Genomic DNA, 14,674 nt, shown 5'->3' on the forward strand with positions numbered 1-14,674 from the left:
TATATTCTTGATAATGTAATGTATGTTCATAGGCACATAAGTGATCTTGCCAGAAACTGTCTTAACCATATTGTTAACACCGGGAACAGACATAAACTGATGATGCCTACTACTCGGCTAAGTCGACTTAGTAAGTCTTTTGTGGGGCGATATATATGCTTTTACAACAAGATCCCTGAAAATGTTCAAAACAAAAGTATTACGTTATTCAAAACAATTGTTAAAAAACGTTTGTGTGGTAAAGGTTACTATAACATAAATGACTTTCTTAATGATACCACAGATTGGGAATGGAGTGACCGCCCTCAGGCTATTAAATAATAATTTTAATTGTACAACATTACTTTGTAAACATATTTATTCGATGAAGAAAAAAAAAAGCCCGCTGAGTTTGTTGCGCCCATTCTTCTCAGGTCTGAGGCATTCATTTTGGAATGGGTGGTAGTTTTTTTGACTTTCAATAAGTGATGTCACATCCTATTTTGAATAAAAATATTTGAATTTGAAAATTTGAATTCGAAACGTACAATCCTGATGGGTTTTACTTTGTTGGTCAGTTGCTACAGCGGGACCTATTTTTTAAGCGGGGGAGGGGTGTATACTGCATGCTCATTCAGGTATAGTCCGACAACTGCGTGCGCGACGATCCCACGGCCACGGGAGAGACGGTGGCGGGTCGAGGTAATAAGATGTCAGCTGGTAGCGGGTTACAGTAGTCTCTCCAGTTAAACAACCGTTACTGGCTACTGTAGATTTATATGAGATTTATTTTCCTAATGTGATATCTGAAAAAAATTGTCGTCTATCAGCCCTTTACGTGTTAAAGTTCGTGAGTACAATCAGCCTTACTGCTATTGACGGAGGAGGTGGACGCAGTCTTGTTTCCCAGCAGTGAGGCCTCCTTCTCCCGCTCAGCCTTTTCGCGAGCCTCGCGCTCCATGTTCAGCGACCGGAAGCTGCCGTACACGATCAACAGCATCGATATCAGACACGCAGACACTCTGGAAAATAAAAACTCAGATAGAATTCTTTAAACCCTTTGACAAAATTACCGTCAGACCAGATCAAGACACTCACTGGCCTACCACTTTGGACCGCAATAAGGAAAGCCGAGGACCGAAAGGAGCGGACGGCTTTAGTGACAAACGCAACAAAAACTTTGAAGTACGGACACGACCTTCAGAAATAAAGAATGCGACCAAGAAGAAAGAAGTGTTTGCCTCGTATTAGTAGTAAATAATAATAATAATTTTAATATAATTAATATTTAATCCTACTACTATTATAAATGTGAAAGTTTGTATGTCTGGATGTATGTTTGAACTTCTTTAACGCAAAATCTACTCAATAGATTTTGATGAAACTTTACAATAATATAGCTTAGACACCAGAATAACAAATAGGCTATAATTTATAAAACTATCGTGTGAATTATACAAAATATAAAAGTAGTGTGATTGTTACTAATGAATACAACTAGCGCCATCTCTTATCAACTAGCAAGCAAAAGATCAATACAATTTATATGGCAAAACAACGTTTGCCGGGTCAGCTAGTTAATTTATATATGTATAGTTGCACTCGGAGTAAATTGCGACTACTCGACTGTATTGGGGACCTCGACTTCGCTTCGTGCCTACAAATTACACCCACGTTAGGTATTGATAACTCCTCTTGGTAAACAATCTACATTCTATTATCTAATATATAAAAATTGTCATGTCCCGGTGTTTGTTAACAAACTCCTCCGAAACGGCTGAACCGATTTGTTTAACATTTTGTGTGCATATCGGGTAGGTCTGAGAATCAGCTAAAATCTATTTTTATTGCCCCAAAAAAAATTTTCTTTCTTTCTACTAATTTGTATAGCAATACAACGTTTTCTGAGTCAGCTAGTCTATATATATAAAAATGAATTGCTGTTCGTTAGTGTCGCTAAAACTCGAGAACGGCTTGACCGATTTGGCAAATTTTGGTCTTGAATTATTTGTGGAAGTCCAGGGAAGGTTCAAAAGGTTTGAATAAACATGAAAATCCCCGTTTTTATATAAAAACAACAATTTTGATTTTCCTCCGACGTGTCCCCCATCGTTCAGAAATCAAATGAAAATAATAGTTTAAAATGAATAACTAATTAGAATTTTTATATCTTTCTAACATTCTGAGGAGGTAAAAAATAAACTTCCTTAAAACACGGGTAACACTTAAAAAATGATATAGTAATTTATCTCTATCTGTAGATAATATATTGGGAACGGCCGTAAAACCGCATGGACGTGGCTTAACCGTATGATTATAGTCTTCACCCTTACACCAGGTAAGAAAACTATCAAGTGCGTTTCATCGTCCAAAAGCATTCAGTATTATCATGGGGACAACGCAGGATCTCTACCAGTTGAAGGCTCCTTTGCACAGGATGCCGGCTATATAATGGGTACCACAACGGCGCCTATTTCTCATGTGAAGCAGTAATGTGTAAGCATTTTTGTGTTCCCCGCTTTCAGACCTTGGTATGTTATGGCGGAAGGACCTTTTTTTATGAAAATAAGGTACGAGACGAGCAGGACGTTCAGCTAATGGTAATTGATACGCCCTACCCATTACAATGCAGTGCCGGTCAGGATTCTTGAAAAACCCAAAAATTCTGAGCGGCACTGCAATTGCGCTCGTCACCTTGAGACATAAGATGTTCAGTCTCATTTGCCCAGTAATTTCACTACCTACGGCGCCCTTCGCACCGAAACACAGTAATGTTTACACATTACTGCATTACGGCAGAAATAGGCACCGTTATGGTACCCATGATATAGCCGGCTTCCCGTGCAAAGAAGTCACCTGGTAAACTGTAGTTATTAGTTACAAAACAAGTAGGCACAATTAGCGAAACTAAGGGGACATAATTGGCCTTCCTGGAGTCCGAGGGAAGAATGAATAAATCGAATATGTTATAGCACTCATCAAGTAAAAGAGTTAGAAACTGGGTTTTGGGTTCCTTCATAGAACAATACCAATTGTACTAAAGACTACACGACAGAAGTGAAAACTAAATCAAGGACATATTAGCCTCAATATGGCCGAGTTAGACAGCTCAGTTTTAATAGCCACAAAATAAATTGTTCCGCGCGCAAACAAACATAACGTCATTTGAAGCCTGAATCGCAACTCTGAAAATTGAAAAGAGTAATTTATGTTCCTATTCCGGCAAAATTGTGAAGTTTTTGGGGAAACACTCGTCTGGCAAGAGAAACAACAAACTCAAAAAAAAGTTTAGCAAAAAAAAACAACCGACTTCAAAAACACTATTCCAAAACAATAGATATAATATGCACTAAAAAGTATAAAAAATATTGCGTATTTTTATACAATCTAATTAATTAGCTATTTAGAATGACTTTATTTAGTTAGTTAGAATTATCAAAATCGGCTCAACCAGTCGAAAGTTCTGAGGTAACAAACATAAAAAAAACATAACGACGAATTGAGAATCTCCTCCTTTTTTGAAGTCGGTTAAAAAACTGGTTAAAATCGTAAACAGCATGTTGGAAAGAAAACATCAGAAGAAATCGTCATGGCAGTAACGAATAACAATCATCGTAATGAAGTAGACTACAATGTGATGAGTCAATAGAATAGAATAGAAATATATTTATTTATCATAGTAGGTAAGTGATAATAAAATCACATATTCCAACAACACTTGGAAAACGTCATGACGCTATACTTTTGCTATACGATTCGCCGGTTCTGCCTCCCCGGTTCTGGCTCACTTGTTCGTGATGCCTACTAAAAAAAAAAAAAATTTTGGTGTCAAACTGGGGGTTTTGATGTATTTCCGAGCGATTGCGCTGATCCGTTTTTCGATATCTCTTAAAGTTACAAAGTTAGCTTTTTAAGTTAAACAGATCCATACTCATTACTAATCAGTGGTAATTAACCTAATGATTGGTGAGCGACTCAATGTCGATTCTTTGAAAGTGATAGACGTAATTAGTAAATTACCTCTCACATTCGTTACTACGATTAAAACGACAGTTTTGTGCTGTGTTTATTATTAAGTTAACAGATGATATAAATAAAGTATATAATAAAACATCGTTGCAGATTGTATCATTTTAAAAATATTTGATGAAATCATTCAAACTCTTCATATTAAACTTAAAGGATAGATACATTAAACAGTACTCGCAACACATGCTGCGGTAAATAAATTCTTTACTCTTGTAGTATTGTGGATATACATTCTGCAATTGCTTTGTAAAAACCTCAGCTGGAATCCCTGACTTGGACGATCATATGAATTGAAGTATTGTCCAATACCCTGCTCACCAATGTGTATTGCAACCCAGTGAGAGCCTAGCTTATTTTCACTATCTACATTGTTGACAATATAACAGGGCGTTACAACGTATATCGACAATCGGTTTGCTGCGTAAACATTATTTTGAATACTGAGATCAATTTTCTTCGAATAATTCTGTATCTCGATTGTATTCATATTACCGTAGAATAATGTATTTAAAAGTTATTGGATTACAACTTACAATAAAACAAAACATCATTTTAAGTACATATTTAATTTCAATATTATAAGGTAATATAGTAGTAAGTTTAACTAAAACTATTACACACCCTTACAAACGATCAAACATAAACATAACTGCGGTAATCTACTGAAATATTATGATTTTTATCAATTTTATTGTACAACTTGAGTTAAGTGATAAAGCTCTTTGTCATTTTCTTAATGTAACAAATTTTGAGATAAATAAAATACACTTTAGTTTCTGTGATTATTTCCTTTCGCGAATATATCAATAATTCGACCATCAGATTTCCTCATCGGGTCATTAATTATTTTTAGTATTAGTTTAAGATTTTTCTTTCGCCAAACATATTATAGAGATCAGGTAGTTATATCTTGAAACTAATTGACATGGTTGAGATTGTATAAAGGTTGCATTTCATCAAAGCATCAGGTGATTTAGATACAATTTGTGTCACTGACATCATTCAAAAATATTATAAAATTATTTACGAAAACTAATTTTCCACACCCACACACAGTGCACCCTCTACTACAAAAAGGTTTCATATAATATAATGAGACAATTTATTGTTAAACTACCATTTATTGATTATATTTAAATAGGACTATTTATAAGTAAAACAATATACAGTACCTACATCATAACTTACTCCACAAGTTATATATCTAAATAAACGATGTATCTACTCTCATTCGTTTCAAAAAAAAAAAATTCAAACTTAAAACTTATATAACATTTATTTTATTTTATGATGACTCCAAGCTAAGGTATCAATATAATTTGCTTAGATATACAGTTTGGTATGACAAACTAGATTTATTTATTCGTTGAGTGAAAATATTATGCTTTATTGACTTAAATCTATGCATTGAACAATATTCATTCTTATTTTTAAATAGGCATATCTTATAATTTTCCATTTTCATATACTTACTTAGTAACAATTTTATTAAATTTGAATGCGTATTTTCCCACAACATCTAATACATATCGTACCGTACTTCTTTTTATTGACTTTTGGGTAGCAAAAAATTTTTTTCTGCAGTCAGAGGTTTTGAAACGCAAATGTAAATCAGGTTTTATATCTGTGTTAAATTTTATATATTAAACTATCAGTATCAGTGTATAATAATTTCAATTTATTTCGAAACTTATTTAACTAGTGAAAGTCATCGCATTAGAGTTTTAGAAATTTTCAATATATAAAACCCCAACTAAATATGTTTATTGAAGAACAATTTAGTTTTTCGTAATAGAACTGCAACCAAATTTTCATTTTAAAATAGATAAACTATTGAATTCTATCTTGGCAATTAAATCATACAGTGTAATTTTACATTTACTCTTTTTTCAATATTTTCTATTGTTCTTTATACATTGAGTTTTTTATTAATTTATAAAAATCTTTTCGAAATTAGATGTAGGTAGCTTGTTAATGCATGTTTGTATTTAAATCTATGTAATATTTTAACCATGAGCTTTGTTTGAATTTTAAAATTCTATGAATATTTTGTTTTTTCTGTGTGTGTGTGTGAGACATTGCTTTAAATTTCTGAAGTAAATAACATATGTATTTTTATTACGAAGGTTTGGAACAAATTTTATGCTTTTTGTATCCTCAATACTTACATTTTTTATTCTCGGGGCATAAGGATAGGTCAGAATGTAAATCATGCAGTTCAATTGAATATTCTTGGTCTACTTCCAAAATAAAACCAAATTCAAAATCATCCGGAACATCAAAATTTGTACGGACATCTACCCATTCAAAACCTTCTGTAGGAAGGAATGGAGATACACCCCATCCATAACGGTTATTAGCATCAAAATAAGTTATAAACGACGTTTTTCTTTGTCCTGTTCTTATTTGCCAGAAATATTCACAAGTAAAGTCGTTACAAATTTAAGAGTAGGCACATGTTTCGTCTTGAGAGACATGCAAATATTTCAGTGGTTTCGTTTTATAATATTGTAACCTATACTTATTTGTTTAAATTCGCTTTTTCATAACGATTCCTACATTGAGATATACAGTCTCAAATACCCGATCCAGTAAAAGCTATTTGTTCAAAGCCCTAAAGTAATTCTAATTTAATTTTTGTGCATTTTAACATAGCACCCCAACTTAACCCAGGCGCTGTATAATAATGTGCTGGATCTAGACCATATTATGTCTGTAAACATAGAGCTCGGAAATTTTCAAATACATATTTTGTTTAAAGTGAAACATTAATTTTAAGATATAAATCTGAATTATCTAACTTATAATCTTCATCGGAAATATGTGTGTCGGTAAATGTATTGTAAAATCTATCACGATCATGGAGTGCTGAAAGTTTTAAGCAATCGTGTGGTGTTATAAATTCATATCGATAAATTCTTTTTTTCTAAGACGTAAAAAATTATTATTATTTGGAAAATTTTGTCTTAAATTTTGCAATTGTTCTTCCTTCAAATATTTGACAAGTCAATAAAGCATAATATTTTCACTCAACGAATAAATAAATCTAGTTTGTCATACCAAACTGTATATCTAAGCAAATTATATTGATACCTTAGCTTGGAGTCATCATAAAATAAAATAAATGTTATATAAGTTTTAAGTTTGAATTTTTTTTTTTGAAACGAATGAGAGTAGATACATCGTTTATTTAGATATATAACTTGTGGAGTAAGTTATGATGTAGGTACTGTATATTGTTTTACTTATAAATAGTCCTATTTAAATATAATCAATAAATGGTAGTTTAACAATAAATTGTCTCATTATATTATATGAAACCTTTTTGTAGTAGAGGGTGCACTGTGTGTGGGTGTGGAAAATTAGTTTTCGTAAATAATTTTATAATATTTTTGAATGATGTCAGTGACACAAATTGTATCTAAATCACCTGATGCTTTGATGAAATGCAACCTTTATACAATCTCAACCATGTCAATTAGTTTCAAGATATAACTACCTGATCTCTATAATATGTTTGGCGAAAGAAAAATCTTAAACTAATACTAAAAATAATTAATGACCCGATGAGGAAATCTGATGGTCGAATTATTGATATATTCGCGAAAGGAAATAATCACAGAAACTAAAGTGTATTTTATTTATCTCAAAATTTGTTACATTAAGAAAATGACAAAGAGCTTTATCACTTAACTCAAGTTGTACAATAAAATTGATAAAAATCATAATATTTCAGTAGATTACCGCAGTTATGTTTATGTTTGATCGTTTGTAAGGGTGTGTAATAGTTTTAGTTAAACTTACTACTATATTACCTTATAATATTGAAATTAAATATGTACTTAAAATGATGTTTTGTTTTATTGTAAGTTGTAATCCAATAACTTTTAAATACATTATTCTACGGTAATATGAATACAATCGAGATACAGAATTATTCGAAGAAAATTGATCTCAGTATTCAAAATAATGTTTACGCAGCAAACCGATTGTCGATATACGTTGTAACGCCCTGTTATATTGTCAACAATGTAGATAGTGAAAATAAGCTAGGCTCTCACTGGGTTGCAATACACATTGGTGAGCAGGGTATTGGACAATACTTCAATTCATATGATCGTCCAAGTCAGGGATTCCAGCTGAGGTTTTTACAAAGCAATTGCAGAATGTATATCCACAATACTACAAGAGTAAAGAATTTATTTACCGCAGCATGTGTTGCGAGTACTGTTTAATGTATCTATCCTTTAAGTTTAATATGAAGAGTTTGAATGATTTCATCAAATATTTTTAAAATGATACAATCTGCAACGATGTTTTATTATATACTTTATTTATATCATCTGTTAACTTAATAATAAACACAGCACAAAACTGTCGTTTTAATCGTAGTAACGAATGTGAGAGGTAATTTACTAATTACGTCTATCACTTTCAAAGAATCGACATTGAGTCGCTCACCAATCATTAGGTTAATTACCACTGATTAGTAATGAGTATGGATCTGTTTAACTTAAAAAGCTAACTTTGTAACTATAAGAGATATCGAAAAACGGATCAGCGCAATCGCTCGGAAATACATCAAAACCCCCAGTTTGACACCAAAATTTTTTTTTTTTTTTAGTAGGCATCACGAACAAGTGAGCCAGAACCGGGGAGGCAGAACCGGCGAATCCCCACTACTGTGAGCCAGAACCGGCGAATCCCTACTACTAATATCTGAACTCTGTAGTACGGAAAATCTGTCTGATAATATGCTGATGAAAGACTTTCCCGTCTTTGACATTTCGTAGTACTTTCTTTTATGTGTGTTACTAATTGCAGTGATCGATATAGGCATATATATACAGATATAGGCATCTCGAACAAGTGAGCCAGAACCGGGGAGGCAGAACCGGCGAATCCCCACTACTGTGAGCCAGAACCGGCGAATCCCTACTACTGATATTGAATAGCAATTTCACCACTTCAGGTATGATCTATGAATGTCATAACGCCTTGAATCATGTGTGTAACTGAACCGAAGTTACAGTACAATGGATTAAAGGTCACATCAACTCATCAATCGCGAAAATGTTATGGCAGATGATTTTAGCAAGAAAAGGCTCAAATATTACTGGCATAGGGCCAGCACCCATTATACCTTCTGGCTCAAAATCGAATTCGGAAACGCACAAGACATCAGCACAAAAACCTATGGCTAACTTTAGAGGGCTGTAGACAAGCACGGGAGACACTCCCCAACATTGATACCAATATAGAAAAATACCTTGTTAAGCTCAATAGAATTCAACTTAGACAGATATCGGCTGACCTAACTAGTCACGGACCTTAAAATAAACATCTATTTAAATAGATGTTAAATTAAAACATTCCACCTTCGCACGACACGCCACTAATTAGGATATCATCCCCACCATCTGTATGTGTGGCGGTCCTCCACAGTGCGGTTTTCAAGGAGCTTTCTTCCTCGTACTACTAAGCTGTGGAATGAGCTTCCTTGTGCGGTGTTTCCGGGACGATACGACATGGGTACCTTCAAAATAAGCGCGTACACCTTTCTTAAAGGCCGGCAACGCTCTTGTGATTCCTCTGGTGTTGCAAGAGAATGTGGGCGGCGGTGATCACTTAACACCAGGTGACCCGTACGCTCGTTTGTCCTCCTATCCCATAAAATAAAAAGACATAGCCGACAGCACCCTGTTCAGGGCCTGCATGGTGGCAGAAGTAAATGCGCAGCAGTTTCTTCACTGTCCAGGGGTAGCGACTTACCGGGCTCAACATCTTGGCACCCCAAACACACTCCCCTCAAGTCTTTAAGGAAAGAGAAGAGATTGCTAAGGTTTCTGGACGAAATGGGGTGGTATTAATAACAATTCTCTCTCGAGAGCGTATCCTAGTATATTGTAGGTTTACGATCACATCTATTACTGTCGCAAACCACCTATAGGTATACTGTTGTGGTCCACTTTGAAGGTTTGGACCACAAGAGCATTGTCGATCTTATAAAACGTTATATAAACGTAACTACATATGAGTTCGAAAACCGAAAACAACTCTAATGTAGGGATACAATGAGGTCGCCTTTGACCGACCAGACAATTTCAATTCAATCACACTTAACAAAAGTCTGACTTCCTACGACTTTCAACAATGCAATAATTACTATCGTTTCCGCGAAAATTGCTCGCAACTCAAGGAAATACGTGAATTACATTATAGTCATATTGTTTATGTTCTTTGCGAATTCATAGAAATCTTATATAAATTAAATTTCAGCGCCAGAGGTAGTACCTGCGTTTGTTAGCTACATAAATAAAATTATAGAAGTTTTCATTTATGCGCGCCTCACAAAATGGTTGTGCGAAGCAAGAAGGACTTCGTAAAACGCGTGTCCGTAGAATGCGAGACGTCATGAGGATGCGTCAAACTGTCCCGTGTTGCAATTCGGCTGCTGGTACCAACCCGAACAGCTCCGAAAGGTGACCAACATGAACTCTGATGCTAAAAATCGGCTGTCCGACAGTCTGTCCACCATCAGGCAATGTGCATAGACGAATTTATTTTATATATATCGTCTATCTATCGTATTAGAATCTTAGCAGTGAGGTATATATTATAGTCCATAATAGAGGAAAGTATGGGGAAGAGGCCTCATAGAAGCAATAATAACGTGACACGACAACATTAAATCCTGGATGGGAATTCAGAGAGCTGACGAGATAAAAACTGAGGATGAAGATAGAGAAGCGTATAGAAAAAAGGTCGTCAATATCTATTAAGCTAATATGGAAGGGGGATAGGGAAAAAGAGATAGTCCAACATTATATTATATTTTACTAGTTGACCCGACAGACGCTGTTCTGATAATAGAAAAAATATGACATAAGTACTCGGGGATATTGCAGTCTGAAGAGTAAGCATAATCTTATTTAATAAGTTAAAAAAGAAACAAAAACGTGTTTGAATGATCATACCCTTCACCTACTGTTCCGTGTTTCTAGTAGCCAAGACGGTGCGGGGGTCGTTTCTCATCAAACAATCATAATACAGAGTAAAATATCTAACTTGTTTAAAATGATAGGGATTAATATCGTATTTGTGTAAACAGCTTTTACATTATCGCTTCATCATTGCCAGTTTTTTAAAGCTTTCCGTTCCCACCCGCTTCGCTGGGTGAATTTTAAATAAAAAAATTTAATTTACTCACCTTATTACAAATACATGCAATAAAAAAAATGCCATAAACCATCTAGGATAAATTTCGCATCGAATGGTGGTAGTTTCATGTCGATAAGATCAGTGGTTTAGGCGTGATTGAGCCTCAAACAAAGACCATTTTCATTATATATATATAGATAAGATGCACAATTCCACAATACATTACTGTGTTATATCTCAAAGGGTTTAGATAGCGTTTTTATTTAAAGCTCCCAGGCGGCTATTTTTTTCGACACCTCCAACAAATATCGTTTATGTACGCAACGATTTAACAAATTATATACTAAAACCATCCTCGAAAACCACGCTACCCATTGGTGAAAACAACAGAAAGATAGGCGCAGTAGTTTTTGAGTTTATCGCGGTCAGACAGACAAACAGACGCGGCGAACCTCGTTTTATAATATGTAATGTTTAAAAAGAGCACATATAAATACTGCGAGTGTTTCTTGCGTCATTTCTGCTTTGTCCTGTTGACATCAAAAATATAATAGGAGGACAAACGAGCGTAACACCTGGTGTTAAGTGATCACCGCCGCCCACATTCTCTTGCAACACCAGAGGAATCAGAAGAGCGTTGCCGGCCTTTATGGAAGGTGTACGCGCCTTTTTTGAAGGTACCCATGTCGTATCGTCCCGGAAACACCGCACAAGGAAGCTCATTCCACAGCTTTGTAGTACGTGGAAGAATGCTCCTTGAAAACCGCACTGTGGAGGACCGCCACACAACCAGATTCAATTCGAAAGGAAACATATTTGAAAAAAAAAAATGCCCTTTATGAGTTACATAACAAATAGTGTTCTATTCTGAGAGCATTAGGGCAATTAAATTAACTGACCACTACTAGCCCCTATCAGATGTTACCAGCCGTAATTAGATGACTAATGAATCTTAATAACTGCTGTGCTATATAAATTGGATTACGTTTATATAACAAGACCTTGTTCAAATATGTTTTTATATTATATGTATTGTCGATATTAAAATCGCGATACAAATAAACTGTTGATCGTAGATGGGTGAAAATTAGAAGTTGTATGTATTTTTATAGCTGACTCATAATCAAAAAAATTTAAAAAACATGTCAAAAAAATTAAAAAAAACATCCGTGTGGACGGACCACCCTTAACATATAGGGGGATGAAAAATAGATGTTGTCTGATTCTCAGACCTACCCAATATGCACTCAAAATTTTATGAGAATCTGTCAAGCCGTTTCGGAGGAGTTCAAGTTTTACACGAGTTTTTACACGAGAATTTTATATATTAGATGTTATACTAATTGACCCGGTAAACGTTGTTTTGCCATAAAAAATATTTTTAGAGTTAGACCGTTCCTTGGACATTGCAACATTACTTATTATTGTAAAGTAAAATAATTTTTCTTAAATAAACGTACCCTAAATTACTCCTTATTACATCAGCTAACTGCCAATAAAAGTACCGTTAACATCGGTCCAGCCATTACAGAGATTAGCCGGAACAAACAGACAGACGAAAATTGTAAAAAAAAAAATATTTTGGTGTAAGTACCGTATATATATGCATATACATGTAGTAAAAATCGGTTATTTCAATATTACAAACAGACACTCCAATTTTATTATATGTATGTATAGATATACTCATATACAATGTTATTAAATTTTACAATAAATTACCAAAAAGCGTAACTGCATTGTCAATAAATAAATTTATATCATATATTAAACGCAGACACATGTCGAAGACGTCTTATTACAAAGGGATGTGAAAAAAGACATCAACGTAAGCTCTTTTCATATTTTATTTTTAAGTAATTGATCATTCCAATGATTAATGATGGCATAATGGACATGTGAACCTATAATGCCATCTTTCGTGAGACTAGACGTAGAACGTCGTACACTTTCCTCGACATTTCACTGAACAATACGGCATTATAACGGTAACATGATGTTATCACTGTGACACTCGGCGGCGGACTGAGAAACGTAAAGGGGCGAGGCCGGCTGTTATGCAGTGTCACTGCCAAACCTCTGCAAGCATATTCTTCATCTTTGACGCGCGTTAGGGATAGCCGACTATCCGAACGAGCGTAACAGCTAATTTTCATTAAATACCAAAAAATAAAGTGCGACATAGAAAGTCGTGCGTAGCTGGAGTAAATAATAATATAATATATATTATCACTAGCTGACACAGCAAACGTTGTATTGCCGATATTAAAATCGCGATACAAAAGTACATGTTGATCGTAGATGGGTGAAAATTTGAAATTGTATGTATTTTTTAATGCTCACTCATAATCAAACAATTTAAAAAAAAATTCGTGTGGACCACCCGTAACATTTAGGGGAATGAAAAATGTTGTCCGATTCTCAGACCTACCCAATATGCACTCAAAATTTCATGAGAATCCGAGTTTCGGAGGAGTTCAATGTTTAACACGAGAATTTTATATATTAGAAGATTTACTTCATACATATATAATAATAATAAATAAATAAAACTAGAAAACAAGCTTTAATAGAAAACTCAACAATATAGTAGAAAATAATTTTCTGTAAGTTTAAATTAGAAAGTGTGATTGTCAAAAAAAAATATTACGGGCAATCGTGTATCGGAATCGCACAGATTTATTTCATAACTATTAAAGAGTAATTTTAGTCTAGTTCGATTTTGTTTGTCTGTCCTTTAGATTTTAAGAATACGTATCATATTATAATTACAGATATTACCTGGAAGAGTCCATAATTGAATAAGCCCACTTATATTCTTGGTATTCCATATTAGCTCCGACTTGCGCCATGGCTGACGCTGATGTCTCTCTTGACTGTGATACCGGTGCTGCTCACTGCTGGGACCTCGGGTGGAGCCCTCTGTACACGAATACATATTATTACTTAATTCGTTTTACAGACTTCTTTTGGTTGTTCAGTTTCAGAGCATTTCATTTTTTTTTTCAATCATTTAATTTAGTCTGCAAGTATTTATAAGTATTATGATAAATACATTATAGTATCACATGCATATATTTATCTTAATATATATAAATTACGTGACACGTTGTTTGACCGCGATGGACTCCTAAACTAATGAACGGATTTTAATGAGGATTACTTCATTGAGTGCTGTTTAGTCCAACTTGAGAGATAGGATAGTTTTTATTTCGATTTGAGACCCATAATTATTTTTAATTACAATATTTGTTTTGTTTGGACATATATTTTAAGAGAGAATTTATTGACGCACGGTTTGACAGTTCTGCTGTGAAACAATTTCATGATAGTTAACAACAGGGAGCAATGATGTTCAATACATAATATAGAATGTCATTGGCAGGGAGCATATTTTACAAAATAATTCTTGGTTTTATGAAATATTATTGACAAATTCATAAAAAACAGTATTTTTTTACTATGCACAGAACAACATCTGTCGGGTCAGCTATTATATTTATAT

At 34.1% G+C, this 14,674-nt stretch overlaps 1 protein-coding gene across 2 annotated transcripts in view; it reads right to left on the minus strand.

The window, feature by feature from the left end:
• The window catches only part of LOC126967069 (signal peptide peptidase-like 3), a 37,223-nt gene that overhangs the window by 19,667 nt on the left and 2,882 nt on the right, over positions 1-14,674 (minus strand). For both annotated transcript variants that reach the window (XM_050811426.1, XM_050811415.1), the window contains exons 2-3: positions 13,951-14,091; positions 850-1,001 (exon numbers count right to left, since the gene is read on the minus strand). In XM_050811426.1, the coding sequence (XP_050667383.1) occupies positions 850-1,001; positions 13,951-14,021 (223 nt within the window). In that variant the 5' untranslated portion in view covers positions 14,022-14,091. The remainder of the gene's footprint in view (positions 1-849; positions 1,002-13,950; positions 14,092-14,674) is intronic.

The sequence above is a fragment of the Leptidea sinapis genome, chromosome 1, assembly GCF_905404315.1.
Source record: "Leptidea sinapis chromosome 1, ilLepSina1.1, whole genome shotgun sequence".
NCBI lineage: Eukaryota > Metazoa > Arthropoda > Insecta > Lepidoptera > Pieridae > Leptidea > Leptidea sinapis.